The 24,484-nt window shown below is 38.6% G+C and overlaps 1 protein-coding gene and 1 pseudogene across 1 annotated transcript; both read left to right on the plus strand.

The window, feature by feature from the left end:
• Window positions 1-1,943: 1,943 nt before the first annotated feature.
• LOC144660606 (limb region 1 protein homolog) lies at window positions 1,944-22,099 on the plus strand. The gene is made up of 16 exons (XM_078521273.1): window positions 1,944-2,428; window positions 5,177-5,264; window positions 6,856-6,886; window positions 6,992-7,131; window positions 7,650-7,753; window positions 7,905-8,022; window positions 8,591-8,659; window positions 8,860-8,924; window positions 9,466-9,538; window positions 9,924-10,010; window positions 10,826-10,902; window positions 12,758-12,835; window positions 13,298-13,371; window positions 14,168-14,258; window positions 18,081-18,147; window positions 19,697-22,099. Exons 1-16 carry the CDS (start codon window positions 2,363-2,365, stop codon window positions 19,915-19,917), a joined length of 1,449 nt encoding a protein of 482 aa, XP_078377399.1. The 5' UTR covers window positions 1,944-2,362; the 3' UTR covers window positions 19,918-22,099.
• A 659-nt stretch (window positions 22,100-22,758) lies between these two features.
• On the plus strand, window positions 22,759-24,069 carry LOC144660630 (uncharacterized; annotated as a pseudogene).
• The last annotated feature ends 415 nt before the right edge of the window (window positions 24,070-24,484 follow it).

Consider the following 24,484-nt stretch of genomic DNA (forward strand, 5'->3'; position numbering starts at 1 on the left):
CTCTTTAAAAACTACAGTATACTGTGTCTTTGTTACTTGTATACATTGGTTTTCTTTGTAATAAAACTTGTTTAGATTCTTACATGAGCATTCTATATTTGGAGGAATAACACTTGTATCTATTATATTTTATGTTATTTCATTTCAAAATGGTAATTTAGCAAACTTTTATTTTAGGTAGTTTTTTGTCAATTTTTTTCAAAAAGAAGAGAAAAAAAAGGATGCAAATGAATATAACCCCCACAAGGCTCAAAAAACATCAGCATGCTCTTAGGGAAATAAAAGGAATCTTGGCGAAGTTTTTGTGTTATGAAAGTGTTTTAGAAACACTGGCTGTTCAAGAAAGTGTTTAAGTAAAATCGTTCACCATTTCGGTTTGTTAATTTGTCTGAGTCATGACGCCCTTTGCTATTAAGAACAGAGGTGGGTCTCGGGAGCATATTTACATATCCCTGCCATAACATGTTACCCCAACATTTGGTTGTGTTGCATCCTTAGCTTACATTCACTGTTGTGCCAATAGCCTTGTGGGGGGTAGAACAGAAGGTTTAGTTTTGCTTGTATTATTTTTATTTTACAAAATTCACTTGAAGTGTTGCATTTCTTGCAAAATTGTACCAGGCAAGGGTGAAACTTGTGTTGTGCCAGAGAGAGGCTGCAAGAAATTATGTCAGTTTATTTTTCACACAGCTAATTGCATGAATTTTTGGGAAAAAAACACAACCTTATTTCTAAGAGGCACTTAGACTGATCCCATCTTACCCAAGAACAAAACACCCTGTTCAATGCCAATACCCAGAACTTTCAATTTGGAATCTAGTCTTTTTTTTCCTTCAAAATTAATTTTGTATCTGAACTGAAGTCATTGTATTTTGTTCAAAAGGTGAGAAAAAAATTGGAGCAATCCACTGACCACCCAAGTGTGCATGCCTATAAATTTGAATGACGTCTATTTGCATTGACGTCTATTCTGTCCCATTTGCAGAACTGTCTTGTTGCCATTGAGCTTTGGATTGATGCATAATTTCATGATTTGGTGATTTTATTTCAGTTATAGTGAGTATTGAATTTTGTCATAGATTAACCATATTTATAGGCCAGGTGCACTAATCTCTTGTCCTTCCAAAATGAAACCAGTGACAGATAAGTAACACTATATTTTGGCAAAATGACAGAATGACACCAACTTCACTCCAAGATTGTGGTATGCTTTTATTTGTCGGTTAAAGCAAATTAAAGCTGTGCATTAAAATCAAGGCATTAAATTAGATGAAGGAAAAACTTGTAAATTGAATTTTTATATGAACAAATTAAATTGATGTCATTCTACTGAATGGGGTCACCGGTATGATATCTAGACTCCTCCATAAATTTGTAAGTGTGTATTGCAAAGTACCGTAAAAACTAGCCTTGGTATGTTTCAATTCCTGAGTTTTGATTGGTTGCTCATTGGCTGTCTACTTAACAATTATTCTACAAGCACGCGTTGGATATGGGATGGACAGCCTAGAGCCAACGAGGCGCGTAGCGCCGAGTTGGCTATAACGATCTCATATCCAACAAGCGCGAGTGGAATAATTGTTTTATGAAAAGCACCCAAAGAATTGCAATGTTTGAGCTCCCCAGCAGTTTTCGTTGACGCAATTTTGGCTACCATATTTGTGCTCAATGGTATATGAGCTCATATGCCATTGCCTGTTAATTAACCAATTAAAACGCAGGAATTGCAATACATACCATTGCTAGTTTTAAATAATATTATTTGTCAAACTAGTATATTTTGTTTTCATTATCCCTGGTAATTCCTCTACCCTCCTACCCCCCCCCCCCCCTACCCGTACCCCTGACAGCTCCGTTCAGCTCGACCAGCTTCATACCTGCTCGACCCAGACCTTACTCCTCCCCTATCGACTGGGACATGGAACGAGAAAAACAAACTGATCGGGTGATCATTGCAAAATCGTCAAGGATTCACAGCACGCGTTGTTGGTCTTTGAACTTTACCGTGATAAAAATAACCACAAATCCATAATATATCTGTTTTCTAATACCTCTGGGTTGTCAAATGGTTAAACATTGGTCAAAGTCGACTGCAGCGGAAATCTGAACCGTATGCTCTCCACGTGAGGTTTTTCTTTTGTTGAGTTACGTGCCATCTACGAGCTTCTAACTTCGACCGCGCATTTCTTATCGAATTATTCATGCTCTGATCACAGAACAAGTTTTTTTTTTGACTTTATGATACTTTGAAGCAGAGAATATTTAGTCTTTCTCAAGGAAGGTGGTTGGAAAAAGACTGCGAGCGAAGATGACAGGGAAGAATATGTCAAGATTTCCAAGCTTTTTGTCGACTGGTTGAGCAATGGAGGCGAACAGCGATGGAAACGATGCAGAGCAGATATTTTATGATACAGTCAGAGAATATGTGGTAAGTGGTAACAGTTTCTCACTTTGTTAAACTATTGTGTAAGGAAATGGCAGGAACATGGTTAGCAACAAAGAGGCAAGCTTATTATTCAGCTTAAAAAAAGAACATCGCTATGAGATGAATAACTCAACTTAATTAATAGAGCTAATCGAATGAAAAACAGTTAATTAATGTGTCAACATTTGTTTATCAAACTTTTTGCGTGCAGATTCCTAAAGGAGACTTCAATGCATATTTTCTTTCTTTTCATGGGAAATAGGTATCATAACTTAAGAGCACTTGAGGGTAAGAAATAATATTATTAAGGTAGTCTTAATCTTTGCACATACAGTAGTTTATAAAAGTCGATAACCTTATAATAAGTCGGTAATAAGCTTATTAGTAATAGTAATTAGGCTGAGTGGAGTACAATTCAGGGAGTTTTCATGTGAGTAATTTGAAATAATGAACATGATTACCCTCTGAACTTTACGACATGAGGTCCAATTACTAATTTATCGTATCAATTAACAAATTTTGAAGTTGGGAAGTCTTTGAGAACTACTTTTGATTGAATGTGTCTAGAACGAAAACATCTTCGTGTAAGAAGATGCTTGAGTCTGACTCTGCTTGTCATCCTCGCTGATGGCCAGAAAAAAGTGTTTTTCTGGCCAATCATCAGAAGGAAGGAGTTCTGGAACTGGTTTGGTAAAAGAGAGTGCCCAGGGGCTCTTCCAAGATTGTTGTAAATTTTTGTTGTAAATCTCATGATTTGTCCCAATGAGCTGCCCGTCACCCCGACTTACATCCCCTGGGTCTCCGAGGATGGTTTCGTCTGAGTCTTGTCTGAGTCGTGACGTCACTCACATACTTTTACTTTTCATTTTTGTTTACACAAAAAAGGTTCTCAAAGACTTCCTCACTTCGAATTCTGTTATTGGCCGATTGCCCATGATTTCCATTATTGCCTGTGATTTCCCCCCAATGTTTTTGTTGTTGTTGCTGCTGGAGAGAGTTTCGTAATCAGTTCGGCATATTTGCCATTAAACTGCTAAACCGGAATAGAAGACCCTGGGGGCCATCTACCATGCGAATACTCATGGTAAATCATGGCTCGCTTCTGGTGTATCAATATTGGAGCTGTCAAACTTGCAAAAGCAATGGCCAGTACCCCCTTGTAGTGTTATGTTATATTGATATAATTATAATAATTACTTTTCCATAGAAGTGTCAATTTACGAAAATTTTTGGCACCTCAGTTTTCCAAATGTTCATTATCATTGTTCCTTTTCACCCCCTTGGGAGCATAGGGCGTCCACCAGTTTCCTCCAGCGTACACGGTTCTTTGCTAGTGCTTTGGCTCTTTCCCAGGAGAAGCCTACTCCTTCCAACTCCTGCAGCATGGATCGCTTCCAATTGTTCCTTGGTCGTCCAACTTTCCTCTTTCCTTGTGGGTGGTAGTGCAAGGCTTGTCTTGTCACATTGTTACATTCTCTTCTGAGAGTGTGGCCAATCCGGCGCCATTTCCTTCGCTTAACTGATGTTACAATGGATTCCATGTGGGTCCTTCTTAGCAGCTCTTCATTGCTAATTACGTTCGGCCACCGGACTCCCAAGATGTATCTGAGACATTTGTTGACAAAAACTTGCAGTTTATTGTGAAGGGCCTTAGTTGAACGCCAGGTCTCACAACCATAAAGAAGAACGGACTTGACATTGGAGGAAAATATTCTGAGCTTGGTGTTTAGAGAGAGCTGCCTTGAGAGCCAAACTGGTTGTAAGGCCCTAAATGCATACCTGGCCTTGCCGATCCTAACACTAATATCCTTATCCGTTTCACCATCTGTGCTGATGACACTGCCCAGATAACAAAACTCCTCTACTGATTCAATATCTTCACCTCCGAGCGAGATTGGACTGTTCACTTTACCATTAACCTTTAATACTTTGGTCTTTGGGATGTTGACATTCATTCCTAATTTACCCGCCTTTACACTGAGCTTTTCTGTTTTTCTTTGCATTTGGCTGTGCGTTGCAGATATTAAACACACATCATCGGCAAAATCTAAATCCTCGAGTTGTTCAGTAAGGGTCCACTGAATCCCAGTTCTTTCATTCCTCACAGCTTCTCGTGTTACCCAATCAATTACCACCAAAAAAAGAAGTGGAGATAATAAACATCCTTGCCGTACTCCAGTTCGAATTTCAAAAGGATCAGACAGCTTGTTTTTGTGTACAACTTGTGCTCGAAAGTTGTTGTATGTCCCTTTGATAACATTTACAACCTTGGTTGGTACTCCATAATGCCGCAGAAGTCTCCAAAGCCCCTCCCTATCAACACTATCAAAAGCCTTAGCAAAGTCCACAAAATTAAGATACAACGTGCTTTGCCATTCGATCGATTGCTCCACAATTATCCTCAGGGTTGCTATCTGGTCTACACAAGACCTCTCAGATCTAAAGCCAGCTTGCTCGTTTCTCAACTTTACATCCAGTGCAGTCTTAATCCAAATGTTACCACAGATTTATGCCGCACCCTCGATTTTGAGGGAAGATTTTCGGAAAAACCCATATCCTAACTCTTACCCTTTTATTTACCTAGTTACAAAATATCAACTAGTTAGTAAAAACTAACTAGTTAAAATAATAAATTAACTGAGATCAAAAATAAACTGCAACATGATTAAAGCAAAATTTATAATTACATACATGTACAGTACCATTACACTATAAAACACTCTGCTAATGAGTGCAATTTGTTTAATTTAGATATCCTTGCTTGTGTTCATTATTTTGTATGGAATTTGTCACGCTGTAATCAGCACTTACAAGAGAAGGAGAGATGAACTTGATTCAGGTAAGATTTAATAAAAAGGAGGTTAATCCAACATTGTACAGGGTGGTAAAAGGGGTGGGGGGGGGGGGCGGGGGTCCAATCATGAATCACAAACCTATTTTCCTTCAAATCACGAATCACGCACATTTTTTAGACCATTTCATGAATTGCGTATCTAGCATACCGGTACATTATTAAAGAAAATGAGCTTGAACTTATTAGCTCATTTCGCACGGCTAAATGAAATCGCTCATTTGCCAGAAATTTACCAGTAGCCTTGTAGCAAGACTTGATCTTTCAGGCCAGTTCTCAGGGTGAAACAAGTCCAGAAGCACATAAATCGAGCCAATAAAATGCATCCACCGGGACAAAAAATAAGTTTTTGACCTAATTTTCCTTTTTTTCTGTCAATTTTGCTTCACTACCTTATATTGTCATTTATCAGTACGTTATTTAAAGATGTTTGGTTTTCACGAATGTGTTCGGCCAGAAGCACAAATCACAGTCCTTAAAAAAGGCAGATCATGGTTCCCGCTAGGTTGGCGGTTCTTGGATCACGGCCAAATTTGAGCTTTTTTCATGTGTCATTGCTAATTTTGGCCCAAATCACGCGTCACGCATAACCCCTTTACCACCCTGATTGTAGTTTGTACCCTGCTCATACATTGTATTGCAGGATGGACTTGTTTATCATAATAAAATTACCAATATGCAACACACCTGGAAGTTTTGCCAGCCAAACCTAACTTACATGTATCATGTATGTGGTATGGTTTAATTTTTATCTTGGTTCATTTTTTTTTCAAATCAGTGTCATTCCCGGGGGGGGGGGCACTTCCTATAAATGGGCTAATGGGGATGTGCCGCTGGATGGGGTCGCATTTTTACGACTGGACTGACTATAGTGGGGTCGCCATTTCAAGCATTTTTTATATGGTGACTAGAATGGGGTCACACTTTTCTGGGATTTTAAGAGTACGAAAATCTGGCAAGTTTTGATTTATGAATGGAAATATTGGCTGAAAAAAATGTTACCGTATTTATTGCTGTTGTTCAATATTTGACAAACAGCTCCCAGAAAGTGACTAAGTTGGGGTCGTAAAAATTAAATTTACCCAAAAGTGACTAAGATGGGGTCTATAATTGGCCATAGAATAAGACAATAATGGGGTAGGGGTTCTGAAAGGCCAGCGGCACATACCCAACAAAAATTTACCCAAGTACCCCCCCCCCCCCGGGGTTTCATTGTACTATTTTCATGGATTAATGTGTTGACCAGTTATAAGTATGTAATTAAGATTTATAGAGACCCCCAATAAAAATGATTTTGTATTAATAAATTCTTGCAAATGTAGTGTAATTGACACCCTGATTACTGTACACATCTTGTACATGTAGTCAGAACAGACCACGTTATATTAACTGACTGTGTTAACAGCTAGGTATCCACTTCATTTACATGTTATTATTTTTGTGATTACAATTCACTGTTTTCAATTTGGCCCATGTTGAGTTATCTCCATATTAAATATATTTTTTCAATAAAACTACAAAAATTTCAAAGTAAAATTTATTTAAATTTAATGACATATTCTTTCTGCTTTATTTAAAGATGAAGAAGATGCCTTTGTCTATCGGATTTCGTAAGTATACATGTATTGTATACATGTTGCACTTTACTTGTCATTTTTAAATTTTTAAATCATGTAATAAATTATTGTGTTAGTAACATATTTTTCATGGCCCAGGTTTTGGCTGTGTACATTTACCCTGACAGTATCTCTTGGTGCAGTCCTCCTGTTGCCGATGTCCATCTTTAGTAATGAGATCATGATCATGTATCCTAACAGTTACTACATCAAATGGCTCAATGGCTCGCTTATCCATGGTAAGGGACTTCAAATATATTTTAAAAACTTAATAGTTTGATAATAATCTTATTAAATAAAATAAATGGGAGGCACGTTGGCCTAATGGTTCGTTTTCTGGACTTAGAATCCAGCAGTCCAGCTTCAAGCCCTCGCTAGGGGACTGCCTTGTGTTTTTCGGCAAACACTTTAATTCTCTCATAGTGCCTCTCTCTTCCCAGGTGTATAATTGGGTACTAGCTTCTGATCACGAATTACTGTTCTGAGGGTACCATGATATAGGCCTTTAGCAACTTTCAGTAACTGTTAAAAAAAACCTTGATGAAGAACAATGCAAATATGCAACAACATAAAACATCTGACTATAAATTTTGTTTTATTTTTTTTGCTTTCATGTGATGTTATTTTTTATTCAAAATTTTTCAAAGCAGTTTGATTTTTATTCTCCTTTGTTTCAAATTATGACAATTAAAAATATAAACATCAAACTGTTGGTTTTTTTTTTCATTTTCTTTTGATTTGATTTTCTCTCTGACAGGAATGTGGAATCAGATCTTTCTAGGCTCTTACATGTCGCTATTTGTTGCTATTCCTTTTGCCTACTTTTTCACTGAGTCAGAAGGATTTGCTGGTTCAAGAAAGGTATCATTTCTTCACGTACTTAGCCTACAGAACAGACAGCAGGCTACACTAGCTACTAGGCAGCTATTTTTTTCTTATAATCAGTACAATTCAACATCCCGACTTAACAATCATGCCATCCTTTTGTTAATAATGTGCTGTTTTCTTACAGGGTATTATGGCACGAGTATATGAGACATCAGTGGTTCTTATCCTTCTTGCCATTCTGGTCACCAGTATCGTGTGGGTGGGTTTAGCCCTGATTGACCGGGGACGGACAACTGATGAAGGTAGGCAGTGATGAACAGTTTGGTGCTCAAAATATACGTGTAAGATGCCAAATACATCTACAGTACTACAGTACTGCTCAAAAGTAACTTGTCACAGTCCATCACAGCTCGGTCGTCACGTCTAAAAACTCGATTCTCAAAAATTTCAAAACTCAAATCTTGAGTCAAGAATTTCAAGTTTCCAGCATAAAAAAACTAAATGAGCTTGTTGCTTGACTGATCTTCTTGAGAAATACATTGGAAAAATGGACTGCTCAATGGATGCAAAATGTAAATGTAAAATGTAAACAGTTTAATATTATGTCATTCACTAAGTAGCTTATTAAAGTTCCTAGTTAAAGCAGTACAGTAATAACTGTATAGTCTTAGTTACATGACTGTAAAAATTCATCCTGGGCAGTTCTGTGGTAAAAATTAGAGCCTGAAGATGTTGCGTGAATCAGCTAGTCCGAGTGTTGCCCCCCCCCCCCCCTCCCCTCTCCTCCCTCACTTGATTGTCAGTTGTACAAATGAGATATTTTTTCCAGCTTGCTCAATTCAACTTTTTTTTCCTTCTTCTTTAACTCAGAGGTTTGGGTTCCTGGTCTGCCTTTTATCTATTCCTGTATATCACTACTTGGATGTCTGATGCTTCTACGTGAGTACATTAAGACTTGTTATTAAAATAATTCGACCCTCTTTAATTATATATGCTTAATCTGGCAGTTTTGTTGTACAAAACCTGATAACTTGGTAAGGTAATTCCATTGCCCATTAATAATGGAAGAATGACCGTTGAGTAATTTTCTCTTCAAGGGGATCTAAAATAAACTTCCCTATTTTTTATCCTCTCTATAGTTTGCACCCCTGTTGGATTTGCACGGATGTTTACTGTCTTGGGACAATATGTGGTCAAACCCCAGGTAAACTTGTTGATATGTGAATTTAGTTTTTATTGTCACATGTTTACATGATACATGTAGTACATGTATTTTTGCTGTAACTGAGAACTAACGGTAAAGATTGTGCGCTCACTGATTCAGAGAATGGTGGTTCTTAAGATTATAGACCATGGGAATGTCATAACCTATAATGCATTGCTAGGCAAATTAAAAAAAAAAAAAAACTTGAGAAATGGTCTTGACTTTTCCGTCTGGGGAGAAAACTCCGTCTGTGGAACTTGCACTCTGTGAACATTTATGTTGGGCCCAGTAGCCATTATTTTCCATTCTCATGGTGCAGTTCTAGCAAATGTCCATACCCACCCCATGGAAGGTCATTGGAAATTCTATAGGGCTTTGGGTCTCAAAAGCTAAAATTTTTAAAGGAAAGTATGGCGCCTAACTGGAATTTTCAGAGGGGTGTGGAACACACAACAAAAAATCTTCTGTGTGAGGAGAATGAATATTTTCTTTTTCTTTTATTATCTTATTTTGTTTTCCTTAACTTTTTTAATAATTTTAGTTTCTCCGGGACCTTGATGATGAAATAACTGCAATAAAATTGGAAGAAGAGAGTTTAAAGAGAAAAATGAATGGTAAGTTTGTTGTCGCATTAAGTATAATTTTTTACCAAATAAAGAAATTGTAATAATTATTATTCTTATATTATGATTAATTAACACTGTATTTATTTTACATGGCCCTTCATCAGTTAACTAAATTACCTATGTAAAAAGCTGCTAATTAACTACAATTTTAAAAGAATTTTTGTAATTTAGCTGTAGCAGCAAATAGAATGGCCAAGAAGGGTCATGATGAAATGATTTAGTTAGTTTAAGTAAATTGAAGGCTCTCTTCTCTCTTTACACCAGAATAAAAAAATTATAGCACTTGAAATTCCCACATGGGTTGAAAATGAGACAGTGCTTCCTTGAATTAAGTCACATTAATTTGTGATCCCGTATGGTGTTTTTGTTTTAGGTTATAACAATGGAGTGACCATGCACAATGGTGTTCATCATGATCCAGATAAACTAAAACAACTAGAGGTTGAAAGACTAGAGCTTGGTTTGTATCATTCGCTTTAATTATTGGTTAATTTTTATTTTCATTTTGGGCCATTTGTTATCTGTGTTAGTCGTTGCAGTCTAGGTAGATCACACAAAAATTAACAACAGGGTTCGCACGCGCCTTGAAAGTTCTTGAATCTCAAAATAAAAATTCAAGGCCTTGAAAGTCCTTGAAATTGGTTTTCGGTCCTTGAGTCCTTGATTTTTTTATTGAACGTCAAAAGGCTTCAAGGCAATGATCATGAGAAGACCGCCAAAATAAGCGATTTTTTTAGTTCTTCAGCAAGCACATCAACCATTGATTTGGAGTAAATTTCATTAAAAAAATTCCTTGAAATTTCCACGAAAGGTCCTGGAAAGTCCTTGAAAAGTCCTTGAATTTTTGGCCTGAAAAAGTGTACGAACCCTGTAATAAAACATGTCCGAATGAGTTCTCATCAGATGAGGTTTCTGTACTAAGGGTATCAAAAGATGGTGAGAGGCATGGCTTCCTAATGGTAAGTGTGCTGAATTCAGGTTCGAGTGGCAAGCTTCAAGCCCCAGCCATGGTCATTAGACACTTTACCCTCACAGGGCCTCTCACCACTGACCCAGGTGTATAAATAGGTCCTGGTTGAATTAAATGCCGGGAAGTAACCCTGTGATAGACTAGCCACCCATCCAGTGGGGCACTTGATTAGAAAAATGCTCTCAATCACTTCATGGTAGTGAAACTCACTGTCGCGATGGGCCACTAGTAGGCTCAAAGTAGGCCATATCTCAGTTCCTGTATCGTCATTCTCTAATGCTGTTTGTTTGTTTGTTTTTTTTTAGAAAGGAGCATAAGGGCATCATCATTACAAAGAAACTGTGTTTATCCAATCCTGCTTCTAGCTCTGTTGCTTTTAACTGTGAGTAAATTACAAACTGCAACTTGACATAATTGTAGTAATTTTGGAACTGGCCACTTGTTTAGGATTCAGAGTAACACTCAGTGATTTCGTGAACAAACCTTTTAAATATGCACAGTCAAATGGCAGATAAGCATTTGTATTAATGCTCCCATTTTACCAATAACGGTCACTGCTTCCATAGCTGATTTAAATGAGCATTTTATATTTTGAAACATTGTTGGAGGCACAGTCGCCAAATCGTTAGTGTGCTTGAATTCAGATCAAGCCAGTCCTTGCCTAGCCTGAATTTCAGACATCCCTCTGTGCTCGCCTGCTTGCCAGAAGGAACGTCTGAACACATTTGGGCCTAATGCCGTCCGGTGACGTCACTACACTTTGGTTTTAATTCATGCGGAAAAGTTTCTGTCGAGGCCATGAAATTGTGAAAGAAAAATCGCTTCAATAAAGGATTACAGGGTATAAAATTGTTTTAATAGTTAACTATTGGAAAACTTGAGACAAATGAATGAGATTTTAATCGACTGCAGGCTATATTCTTTTACGGAACCGATTTAATCTGAACTGATTTGCTTTAATCTAGAGATCAAAATACAATATGTTACGCAACGGACAAATACAACACACTCGTGAGTACTTAAATGAATCAATTTAGACAGTTACAGAGGCATCAAGAAACGGAATTCAATACAAAAATATCCTACTAGTACCTGACTGTGGGCACTGAGGTCAGAAATCACTGGCTCATCGATCGAGGCTGCAGGACATAAGCGTCGAGCGGCTTTGTTGACAAAACAAGATTTTGGCAAAACACTGCATGTCGAAGCGACGAATGCCGCCAACTTAAAACCTACCGATTGCCATTACTATTCTTCATCCGTAGGTAAACTAATAAAGTAATAAACTCCAGGTAAATGACTAATAAATTCATTTCTGGGAAGGTGAACTCTTTCGAACTCTTTTCAAACGTTTTCAAATTACAATCCGGCCTCGCGCGGTAAAATTCAGTCATAATTTCACATAATTATGCAAATAATTATTAAATCAACCAATCAAAATCACTACCCGGTTTTCGGGTAGTGACGTCACCGGACGGCATTAGGCTCAAATGTGTTCAGACGTCCCTTCTGGCAAGCAGGCGAGCACAGAGGGATGTCTGAAATTGTCTGAAGTCCTTGCCTGGAGTCATTGTTACGTGTTCATGAGCAAGACACTACACTTTAACACAGTACATCTAGCCACCCAGGAGTATAAATGAATAATGTTAGGGCAACCTGACAGAATGCTGGGGTGTAACCTTGACTAGCATCCCATCCTGGGGAGTAGCAATACAGTAAAAACCCGCGTATAAGAACACCTATTTTGGCGGTTCAGGCTGATTTGGTTCTTATATAAAGGGTTATAATCTGCAAAATCAGCCTGTAAGTGTTCTTAAGTGTTCTTAGAAAAAGTTTCTTAAAATAAGGAACATACTAGGCTACCAATAGATGAAATCAATATATATGCACACAATTGTATTTTAATTTTAATAAAATTGATAAATCAAGGCAATACTGTACTGTAATTGGGGTGGAACTATTATGTGTGCAATGAAAAGTAGTGTTGATCTTTGATATTTTTCCATATAAGAACAACTTTCATTTTTCAGGCTGAATGTGTTCTTATATAAATGGTACTTCATTTACTAAAATCAGGCCAGCCTGGGTGTTCTTAATCCACTTGTTCTTATACGCGGGTTTTTACTGTACTCCTAGCCTCTACATGCTATAGAATCTGGAGCCGAGAGCTATGAGCCAGTTGGGCTAAAGGGCTCCACTTTAGTTTTAAATAACTCTGTTTGTTGTTTGTAAATCAGACCAGCTGCATGGCCATGGTGGCCTTGAATGTCCTCAGCCTACTGTTTGTTCATGGAGCCCTGCCCAAAAAATCCACGGTATGTCATGATAGGTTAAATTTAGTTACAGTGTACTCTATCTTGTTTAATGCAACATTTACGAAGAGTTAGTACGTGATTGTCACTCACCCCGCTACTAGAGTGACGTGTGTCCCGCCGTTGCCATGGTGTGGCGTCTTTTTCACAACTTTGTGACGGTTTCCATGAGAAGGATATCGGGTGGATCGAAAGTTGGCATGGCCACATGAACAACGAGAACCGACCTCTGGCTACTAGACATTCGTGGTTACTTTACGTTAAGCACATGAGTGGTGTTACTTCGTCAACCCACTACATTCAGTGTTTATTTCTTTCCCGCAGAAAACATTTGATATGATTCAATATTGAAAATAGTTTTAAAATCTGTTCCTTGATCGTACTTTATAGTAGAGCTAAGTGTAGTGGAGGGTAAAGTGCAATACAGGTTGTTCTGTTCATTTGCAATTTTTGTGCAATTTTCAGGTACTTGTGTTGGGAAAAGTATCTTCCTCGATGATGGGAACATTTGGCGCTCTTCTGGAAATCATCTGGATATTGTATCCTTTCCTCCGCAGAGTCGAAATAAGACAACGTTTTCCCCAGTTGTACAGTCAACTCTCTCTTAACGGACACCGCTATAAGACGGACCCTGCCGTTTTTTAGTCATTTTACTGTAACTAAACTCCCTATAAAACGGACACCTCTCTAAAACGGACAACAAACACTTTGAAATTATTAACGGACACTTGAGAAGTGTTTTTTATCATGTTTTATTAGTGATAATACTTCCAAACTTCGGAACTTCTCAGAATTACTGGTTTCATGTTGCCTCGGCTCTCTACAGAGCGGACACCGCTCTAAGACGGACAACGGACACTTTGAAATCATTAACGGACACTTGAGTATTGTTTTTTATCATGTTTTATTAGTGAAAATACTTCCAAACTTCGGAACTCCTCAGAATTACTGGTTTCATGTTGCCTCGGCTCTCTACAGGGCGGACACCTCTCTAAGACGGACAGCTGCGGCCGGTCCCGGTGTCCGTCTTAAAGAGAGTTGACTGTATAGGAAGATTTAACAAAGAAAACGAAACGTTATAAACCATAATATGGTAGACATTGCCTGCGTGAAGGGCGATCCGGTCTTTGGGACAGGACCACGATACGACGTTTCTCAAGTTTCGTGATCTAGATCCTGCGCATAAGCTGTCGTCAATGCGCCGCCTTGTGTTCAAAAACTGAATCTCCTTTTTGTGAGGCCAACAACAGCAGTGTGGCCTATTTTATTTACTCTTACTAAAAGTACTGCAATAAAATTCATGTTATCCGGAGTTCATTCCTTAACCTCCTTTAGTTATTTAATGATTGCGTCCTTGGTAGGACTGTACAGCGTTCCATACTTTGCGCGCCTGCGTCCTTCAGTTCGAGAGACTACCACGACAAAGGTTTGTGTGCCATACGGCTATCGCTTCATGTAGTCGCCCGACGGTCACTGCTAGAAGTGAAAAAAGCTGCTTAGTTTGACTGGTTGAATCCTGCAAACTAAAGATTCCCCTGTAGATTAAAGAGCTGTTTCAGGTTTGAATTCTGGTCTTGTAACCGGAGGGGCGTGGCCTGATAGTTAGTGTGCTGGACTCCGAATTGAACGGTCCAGGATCGTCATGATTTGTTCTGGGGAAAGACACTTTACTCTCTCAATGTCATTCTCCACCCAGGCAGATAAATGAACTCTAGCGAATTGTTAAGGTTACCATGCGGGGTGTATCAAACCTGCTAGTGCGGTCCGGTATGTCCGAAAAATCGCTCCCGTGGGATTTTCGTGCCGAAATTGATTTTTTCGCTGTTTTGCACTAATTTTGGGCCGAATAATAAGAATCCGATGGGGTTCAAATTTTTCGACCACATCTTCCCATGTTTCTGGCTACTTGAGGATTTAATTTATGCTAATTAGATGCTAATTATATGATGAATAAGTTTTGCGAATATCTTTGCTCCGATTTAAGATTAACGTACCAAATGTTACACGAAGCTTGCTTTTGATTAGTTAAGTCATTTGACTTAAATTGGTTTCCATGGCAAACGGCGATGACGTCAGAATTAACTACCTGCTATTTTGGCGGTGGCCATCTTGGATCCGCCATCTTGGATTTATAAACTCTTACTTTTCAGTAGCAAAACAAAGCATTTTAAATAAACTTTAACTAACGAATGATTTCTAGTACGAACAATGTCCAGTTAAGTGCAAAACGTTCTTTATACAGTTTTCTACAAAAATAACATTGACTTTTGTTAGTCTCATAGTAACACCGCAAACGCTATTTGTCTTCTTTCTGTTACTGATGTTTTATACTATTGAAGAGTTCCGTTTAAAGTGTTTGTGTGTTTAAACGGTTTTGTGGTAATATCTTTGCTCTGACTCCATTTTACACCGAAAAAAACTTACAACGTAGTTTGACCTTTTGACGTGCGTCGTATGACTAAATTAAAGTTGTTCTTCTTGTGGGTAGAAAACCTATTTAAGTCAATTAAAGTTCGGTTCGTCAGGTAGAAAAGCACAATGATGTTTCGTTCCTATTCGTTCTGTCCTGGGTTTCTCTTTTCTTACATAAAAGAAGGAGAGTGACCGATCAAGGTAAGCGTATTTTAAGTTTTATCAGAAGGGAAAGCTGAAAGTAAAGCTTAAACAATAAAGTAAGATTAATTTGAGAAGCGTTATTGTACGCCAATCAGGAAACATTTAGGGGTGTTCTTTGGAGTTCAAAAATCTATCATTTATTAGCACACTTTCACACCGAAAAAAACAAAGCTCTAAAACTCACAACTTAAGGCGTATTTTCGCAATTTCGAGTCCTTAAAAGAAACTCGTCAGCTAGAGCTGCACATTTAAGCGTATAGACACAAAACACAAATTATTTATTTTAATTTGTCGTTGTTGTTTTGTTAAATAAGAGTCAAGTAGTAGCGATGAAGTCATGTCTCATTTGGGGTGTATTATCTGCAACGAGGGTTTTGCATTGAATAAGACTCTAACAAGCAACCCTGCAATGATTGAGCATGGCTACCACTAGTTTTATTGTAAAGGGCAAGAACACTCCCTAAGAACACTCCCTAAGTCGCAGCCCGGTGAAACTGTAAAAGATTTACCCCGTTTTATTTTCAGATCAAGTGGGAACAACGCTATTAGAAATAAAGAAAAATACGCAGGGAATACGCCTCAGCACTTAATCGATAACCACAGGAGCTGTTTGCGTTACGCTCAGCGCACCTTCACGGCGCTGATTGTGAATGTGGTTCTGTAAAATAAGTTGTTCATTCGGCGTGTGATGTAGAATTAGTTCTGGCAGTTCAAAACACGCTAGCGGACTATAGCGCCAGCTTGAATATGGCTGAAGTAAATGACATCTACGTGGCGATATTAAACAGAGTTCAATGGAAATAAGCGAAACAAGAAATTACTAAAAGTGATTGAAACAACTTTAAAGTGAGCAGCTTCCAAATCTGCAGTTTGTAAGTCGCTGCGTAAAAATGAGCCTAACATAGTTGTATAGTTAGCAGCCATCAGCAAGGCTATTGATGTACTGTCAGCTCAAATGGATAGCAAGTAAGGATACCATTGAGGGTTTAGAAACTATGACATTGGTGTTGCGGCGAGAAATTATGTAGCACCGGAATTGGTCATTCATTGGAAGCTTTGAAGATTTTCCGAATCCGTCCTTACTCCAGTTTTTTCTCACACATATGCCGTTTGGCTCGCACGCACTCGATGTTTCGGGAATGCGTGATAAAGAAATCAACAAAATTGTTAACTTAGCAGGTCAGTTCGATGTCCAAAACACAAGAAGTCAAGTCAAGGATCAACCTAAGGCAAACAAGGGATTGAAACACACCGTGCAAACACCTCTCTCAGTCGGTCTGCCCCTCGCTATTCAACCAGTTAGCCAACTGAGAACTGCCTACTCAAGTTAAAGACCTAGAGGAAATTGTCTGCCAAGTGTACTGCAACTCGGGACCTACCACCCTTGCTGAACTTCGATGGGAACTCTTTCGATCCAGGAACTTGGAAGCTGAGATGCTGCCTCCAATGCATGCTTCTTTACTCCCTTACGTCATCCGCGCAAACGTCAAGGCCATGCGCGACATATCATTTACCACCAGCTGCCCGGATCTTCCACCCCTTAAAAAGAATTGCTTTAGCGAACACCAAGGAGCATACGTTCCTGTTATGTGCCTGTCTCTCCCTGCACTCTAAGCTGTTCTGGAGCTTAATAAATGCAGCTGTAATTCGGACTGCAAGGGACGCTGTAGTTGTTTCAAGAACAGGCTTCCATGCACTCCTCTTTGCCCATGTTTTGAAAAAAAAAACGTTTCAAATCCATTCAAAGGTGACACACAGGTTGATGATGAGGAAGAGGATGATGTACTTTGTACTAACAAAGTACATGCGCTTTAAACTAAAAAAGTACACGTGCTCAATAAAAGAAGAAAAATAAAGAAAGTTCTGCCCTTATTTGGACATCACTCCTAATGGAAATTATTCGTTAGTTAAAGTTAATCAAAAAAGGCTATGTTTTGCTTTTGAAAATGAGAGTTCGAAAATCCAAGATGGCGGATCCAAGATGGCCGCCTCCAAAATAGCAGGTAGTTAATCCTGACGTCATCGTCGGTTGCCGTGGTAACCAATTTAAGTCAAATGACTTAAGTAGTCAAAAGGAAGCTTCTTATAACGTTTGGTACGTTAATCTTAAATCAGAGCAAAAATATTCGCAAGACTTATTCCTGCATATAATTAGCATCTAATTAGCATAAATTAAATCCTCAAGTAGCCAGAAACATGAGAAAACGCGGTCGAAAAATTTGAACCCCATCAGATTCTTATTATTCGGCCCAAAATTAGTGCAAAACAGCGAAAAAATCAATTTCGGCACGAAAGTCCCACGGGATTACATACCGTACCGCACTATGCGAAGGACTAGCATGCCACCCAGAGCAATACTTTGTTCATCTCACCCAGCAATGCTCTTAGTCGCTTCATACCACGGAAACCGGAGATAACCAGCCTCGTCCCCAGTCGTCCCCGGCGAATTTGGATGTGACGTCACCCGCCAAGCTTGTCAGTTCCAGTCCTCCTCCGCTCACTCGCAGAGCGCGGTATGGACTGGGGACGAGGCTGGGAGATAACCGTTGCTGCTTCCCTTTCTGCTGACCTAACGGTCTTGTTTTCAGAGTTTATATTTTTTTTAACCATCTCGTTGTGGTTTTAACTACAGGTGATTGCCAACTGTATCGTTCTATTGATTCTTAGTTCAGCTTTGCCAGTTCTGTCCAGAACGCTTGGTAAGTCAGTAAACACATTGACATGATTATTGTCGTCTTAATATAGCAAATAAATGATCGGAAAGCTGCGTTTCTTTGACAAGGGCCGCTTACTTGAAACCTGCTTGACAAGGGCTATTTTAGTTCGACTTGATTACACACCTCTGAGTGTCGAAAATAATCCTAAATTGCTGTCATTTTGCGTGACAACGTTCTGATTGGTTTAAAAAGACTCGTGCCACTAGACCGAACTACTTAAGGACGGTGCCTACTAATAACGAAGTTATTTTTTTCTGGCCGAAGACCATGCAAGGAATGTAGATGTTACAAAGGGCTATTAAAATCCAAAAAGAAAATTAGGGGTAGCCACGCAAATTTTCGAGATAATTAGGTTTGAAAACTGGAAAAAAGTGCTGACGTGGCATTTTTAAAAAACTTAAACTAAACTAAAATTTTCTTGCAAATTTCATTTGAAATTGATTTTACATGAACAAAATCAATATTAAATAAAGCAATCTTTAAAATAAGTAACAAATAATATCTTTGAAACTGCGTGATCCACGATTTTATTAACAAAATAATTGCGTTTGAACAATTTTTGACTCTAACAGCTCTCACTTGCACGGCCAGAAAATCAGCCTAATTTTTTTCACTTAATCACAAATTAAACATGTGCTCTATAGACTTGCCACTTTCATTTTATAAAATAAAAAGCAGGGGTCACCACGAGTTTTTAAAAGTTACCGTATTTTCTCGATTAAACGCCGGGCCCCGAATAAACGCCGGGTCTCCAAGTTGTATTTGAAAATAAACCCCTTAAACAATTATTAAAGGTTTAATATGCTTTAAAAATAACGTCTAATTATATAGCTGTCAAAAAAAATGAATAAAAATCGTTTCTTAGAAACATAGGGCTTGAAAAAACTCCTGATTTCAAATAAACGCCGGCCCTATCGGGCCAAGTTTGAAATAAACGCCGGGGGCGTTTAATCGAGAAAATACGGTATACGAGTTTTTTTCTAGCTCTATCGAATCGTTTTTTGGGTCTGTTACATTTTTCCTTTCCCCTCCCTAGCGAGTAAAATATTTGCATCTCGCGCGCGCACGCCAAATATAGTTAGCAGTTTAGTTATAGTTAGCAGTTTGCGAGTTTCGTTTGAGCGCTTAGCCATTTGTTTTTAACTGTTAATGTGAGCCATTTTTAGAGGTCAGTGATAACTAAAATGTTGCTTTTCCGCTGCACCTGGCTTAGTATATGTCCATAAACTGGATTTCGTCGCAACAGAAATCTTTCTTGATTTAAGTCGCGCGCTTGGTCGCGTAGTTGAATTCGTCATTTTGAGGGAGCAAATTAATCAAAAGCGCGCGCGCCCAGTGTGATCGATGCATTGCGTGATGCGCAGAACAAGTGCGCAGTTACAATAGGAGGCACCGTCCTAAACCAATTAAATCACGACTTGGTTCCCTTGGTTACGTAACTTTTCTTGGAGTTCTCTTTGGTTGATTGTGTCGTGTGATAAAAACTGCTCCAATTCGGGTATTAATCAGTTTAAATTGTTTTTCATTTCAGGTATAACCAAGTTTGATCTGATGGGCGAGTTCAGCCGGCTGGATTGGCTTGGAAATTTTCGCGTGGTGATCCTTTATAACTTGGTGTTTGAAGTATCTACCGCCTTCTGCTTGGTAAACAAGTTCACGGCTTCTGTCAGAAATGCTTTGTACGAGCAAGTTCATGTACCGACTGTACAGTTCTTTCGACGATTGAGACCGAAGGCTAAGGCCTCGGTTTGAAGAAACTTTGCTTAAGGTATAACTCTTTAGACAGCTTAAGCGAAGACCAAGGCATTAGTGCATAAACTGAAGCAAATGTTACCGAGGATATCGAGTCTACACGAAGGTGAAGGAAGTCTTGGCATTACAGTGAAACAGAAACAATGCACACTGTGACTTAACGAGGCTTTGTTCGAAAAAGATACGAGAGGTTGTCGACAATGCTCGGATCTGTTACGAAGGATGTCGAGTCTACACGAAGAAGAATCGATTCTTCAGTTGATATTATAGTGGAACAGAAAGGATTCCAACTGTGGTAACCAAGGCAACTTCTAATATAAAGTTACAAAAAGATGTCGAGTATGTTTGGATCTACTACGAGGGATATCGCGTCTAAACGAAGATTAATCGATTCTTGGTATTATAGTGGAACAGAGACAATTCAAACAGTACAATAACCAAGGCTTTGTTCTAAAAAAGTTACGAAAGGATGTAGAGTATGCTCGGATTTATTTACGATGTCGAGTCAATACGAAGATTATTGACTCCTTAGCTTTTTGTTTGAAACTGATAAAACTGAAACGATGTTGACCACCCTGCAACATAAATTGATGACTTTCTGATACGCAAAGTACAGCGTAACCAAAGCTCTACATTTGTTTTAAAACAAATATTTTGCCTAAAATCAAGAATCTGCAGGAAGGTGAGACGTAGAGCTATTTTAATAACTGACACAAAGGCAGTGCCGAGACCTCGCTATAAAAGACAAAAGATGATAAAATGTACAAAGATGAATTGATCCCCTGTGCGACGAAGCGGGAGATCTTTGTACGTTTCATACAAGCAAAAAAAACTTCGTCGATATGCAAAAAGTAAGCGACATAGAATGCCAGATTTGCACAGGGACAGGGACCTTATGTTTGCATACCCTACGTTTCCAGTTGATGATTTTGTAAATTCTCATCGCCTGTTTGTTTAACAGTATTCATATTGTGATGAGAAACTAGATATTGGTCACGGTGTTTAAGGGCTGAAAGTTTTCAGCCTAGAAACAAATATCATGATATAGGCATTTCACGTGCATCTTTAACTTAACAATACACAACAAGTTTGTAGGTTAACTTATTTATAGTTCCACTTGGCCACTTTAAAGTTTAATAGTGACCGTATTTTGTTAATAAACATTTTTATCAAAAAGTCTTAACAGAAATGGATACGCGCTTTCGTGAGATATTAACAAAATTTGGCTTCTCTTAAAAGTTAGGATATCTCTTTAATTCATGGAACTACAATTCCCAGTCACGCGGTGCCCGAGTAATAATAATTTAAAGAGAAAGAGAAGGCGGTTTAAATGTTAGATAGGCCCTCTTGCACGAGCTTAGACGAAAACATTATCTTGCAAGGTCACTTCTTCCTGGTAATACTGTTCGAACGTCTTTTAATGAGAAAATAACTGGCTTGCCACAGCATCAAAATTATTAGCAGGGATATTTATTAAGAGATGTAGTTGTTATTGCTCAAGGGTAAGGTCCAGATATGCAGAAATATTTACCGATTTCCCGTTTGTGTGTCGTTCGTTCGTTCGCTCGTTTGTATGCTTGTTCATATGGATCAAGACAAAGTCGAGCCCACTAATGAACCAAAAAATCTGCATCTGGACCGAATAAGCTTGGTCAATAACATTTTTTTTAATTTTTCTATCATAGAAAAAGCCTGATTAAAATGGCGAGCAAGCGAGCGCTCCAGATTGACCTCCGATAACCGCCAGTGATCTGTTCAAATTGGTTATTTACAAATGTCGAATTTAATGTACGTTATTAATAATTATTTTTCTAACATTTCTGTTGGACATCTTTAATTTTGGTGCCTAATGCCAAACGGTTACTTAAAATTACCTGTGAAATACGCTTTGGAACGAAAAAAAGGTCTATTTTTAATCCTTGATTTTCAAACAACCGCGCGAGGTTCTTTACAGAGATATTATTTCTTCTCTTTTCTCCATTAAATTTGTATGGCGAAGTGGCGGCACTAAAGTAGGAGAAAGAAAAAAGAAGACATCTGAGACCAGTGCACCGTTACAATTATTGTAAATAATCGTACTCGCAAAATCGTAAAGTAGTTGTCTTCAAGGTCATTTATAAATTTATTGCTTTTGTGCACGGATTACACTGAAAATTTTAATAAAATTAAAATTTCTACAGGAGTATTTGAAATAAGTTTCTTAATTACGTCGTAAATAATCTGTACAAACTCTACTACCCATGAAACCACAACTCGTTGTGCTTTAGCGTACCATTTTTTTTATATAAAAAGAAGGAAACAACAAAGGTATTGTTTTCTTCTGTAAACAACAGCTCCAACTGACAATGAAGAATTCTTCTTGAGGAACATAAATTATAAAAACTGGGAAATATTAAATTTGTTATACGAAACGTACGAGGCAGTTCAATTTTGTACCCAGAACTTGCGAAACGAAATTAGTCACTGCCCCTTTCAAATTGCGCGACAGTTTCAAAGAGCGTTTTGCGTATGAGGCTACGCGGGTCGCGGGTCAAGGGTTTCATCAAATGAAATCAAATCGTAATAGGTTCGTGTTGATCTGCACGGAATCAAAGTAGCAGATATACATATTCACCACATTTGATAACAATAGCAGATACAAGCATTCGCTTTTCACGCAAAGCAAGGAAGAAAGAGGGCCTCTCATAGAGGAGTTCCTGCTCACACAATCCCTGAACAGTTTTGCCGTGATTGTATAAATTGTTCGTCGTTCATAAATTGCCAAATTCTCGTCAATGCCGGATCCGGCCTTTCTCCTTCAAAACAATGCAAACATATCCGTTGCTTCCTAGAATAAAGAATCGTGTTCCAGTGCATGGCAGCTTGTTTAAAGATTATCTCACTAAAGACTAGACGGGCCTAACATCATTCGTGCGTGACTTTCGTTTTGAAATCGTTTCACAGACGTGACGTCCACCGGCTTAAAACGGAACTGACCTATATTATAACTGGGTATATATCACATAGTAGTTCTCTTATTTACTTCAAAGATTTTTACTCGCTATGGCGGAACAAGACCTCAAATGGTATAGCACTTTCATGTTTCTCTTTGGAGCCATTTTAAGCTTTGCTGATCCGATCACCGACATACTCACGCTGGCAGAATTTTACCGCGCGGATCACAAAACATGGTTTGGCGTGGGGCTTACGTGTGTCATTTTGCCATGCTTGCCTTTTGCGTGCCTTAACTCCTTCACAAATAACGCGTATGCTGAAGGCCGCAGATGCAGTTACTGTGTTAAAGACTTTCTTCTCGGTTTCAATCCATTCACAGTTGCCTTTGCCAGGCTTAAAGCGTTTATGTTCTGTCTGAAAAACTTGAAGAAACTTTGGAAAGGCAAGTCAGTTGATAAAACCCAAACTTTGGTAATACTGCGTTCAAGCAAAATACTCGCTTTCTTTGAAGCAGTCCTGGAGTCCATTCCTCAATTTATAATCCAGCTGTACGCCATGAGCGTTCAAGAGGAACAGGTGAAGATCATTCAAATGATTTCTTAGCCTGTCTCGTTTCTGAGCCTGGCTTGGACGTTCACAGTCGCTGATCAGATAATTGATGTCACGACTGATGGCATCGAAATGAATGTTAAGCACAAAGTCATTCTTTTTATTTGTCACTTACTTCAACTCAGCAGTCGACTGTTTGCCATTTGCTTTTTCATGGTCAGCTACAAGTGGTGGATTCTTGCTATTTTGATGTTTCACTCTGGTGCAATATTCACCGTTGACCTCATTTGGGGCGTCCGGAAGGACGGACTGGAAGCAATGCTAGTCTTGCCAATATTCGTTTTCCTCCACTGGCTAAGAGATGAATTTACTGTAGCGCTTTTTTCAGTGGACAACAACGCAGACCCCAAGAACCAAAGTAAAAGGATACTTTGGCTTTCCAATGTTCTGTTTGTTTTAGAAAACGTCGCGATGATTCTTCTGTTCTATTTTAGCCAACACTCCAACACGTGGTACTCGTTACCAGTCACAGTCTGCGTGTGCTCGCTGAGTATTCTCGGCGCGGTATTGAGAATTCTTCATTACAGTTTCTTACTTCGAATGACTCACAGTGATTATGCATCCGAGCTGAAGAGGGCTCAGCCTGCGGACAACTCCGTTCAACTGTAAGACCCAGCACTTGTAAAGTGGGACTGGCCATATCCACTTGAATGAAGCTTATACGTTCAAGATAACGAATAGTTACGTTTTATAAATAGATTTCATGAAGGGTTTTTCTCTTTTAGTTTTGCATTTCATCTCAAACTATAGCACCTAAAAATTAGTAGTGTAAACAAAATAAAGTTCTACGAAAAGAAACAGAAACTTGGTCTTATCCTGCTTCGCAGTACTCAGTTTTCTAACAGCTGGAGCCTGGTAACTAATTTTCATGGCTAAATTCTACCCTCTTTCTGAGGGCGGGCTCATATCAAAAATCCAACCACCCCTTCCCGATTCTCCTCCTTTCCTTCTTTTTGTCTTTCCGTGTTCCTCTTTTTTTACAGAGCTTGGTCCATAATATTATACGCGTGTGATTGTAATCCAT

Source organism: Oculina patagonica, chromosome 7 (genome assembly GCF_052425735.1).
Source record: "Oculina patagonica isolate OP01 chromosome 7, crgOcupat, whole genome shotgun sequence".
Lineage (NCBI taxonomy): Eukaryota > Metazoa > Cnidaria > Anthozoa > Scleractinia > Oculinidae > Oculina > Oculina patagonica.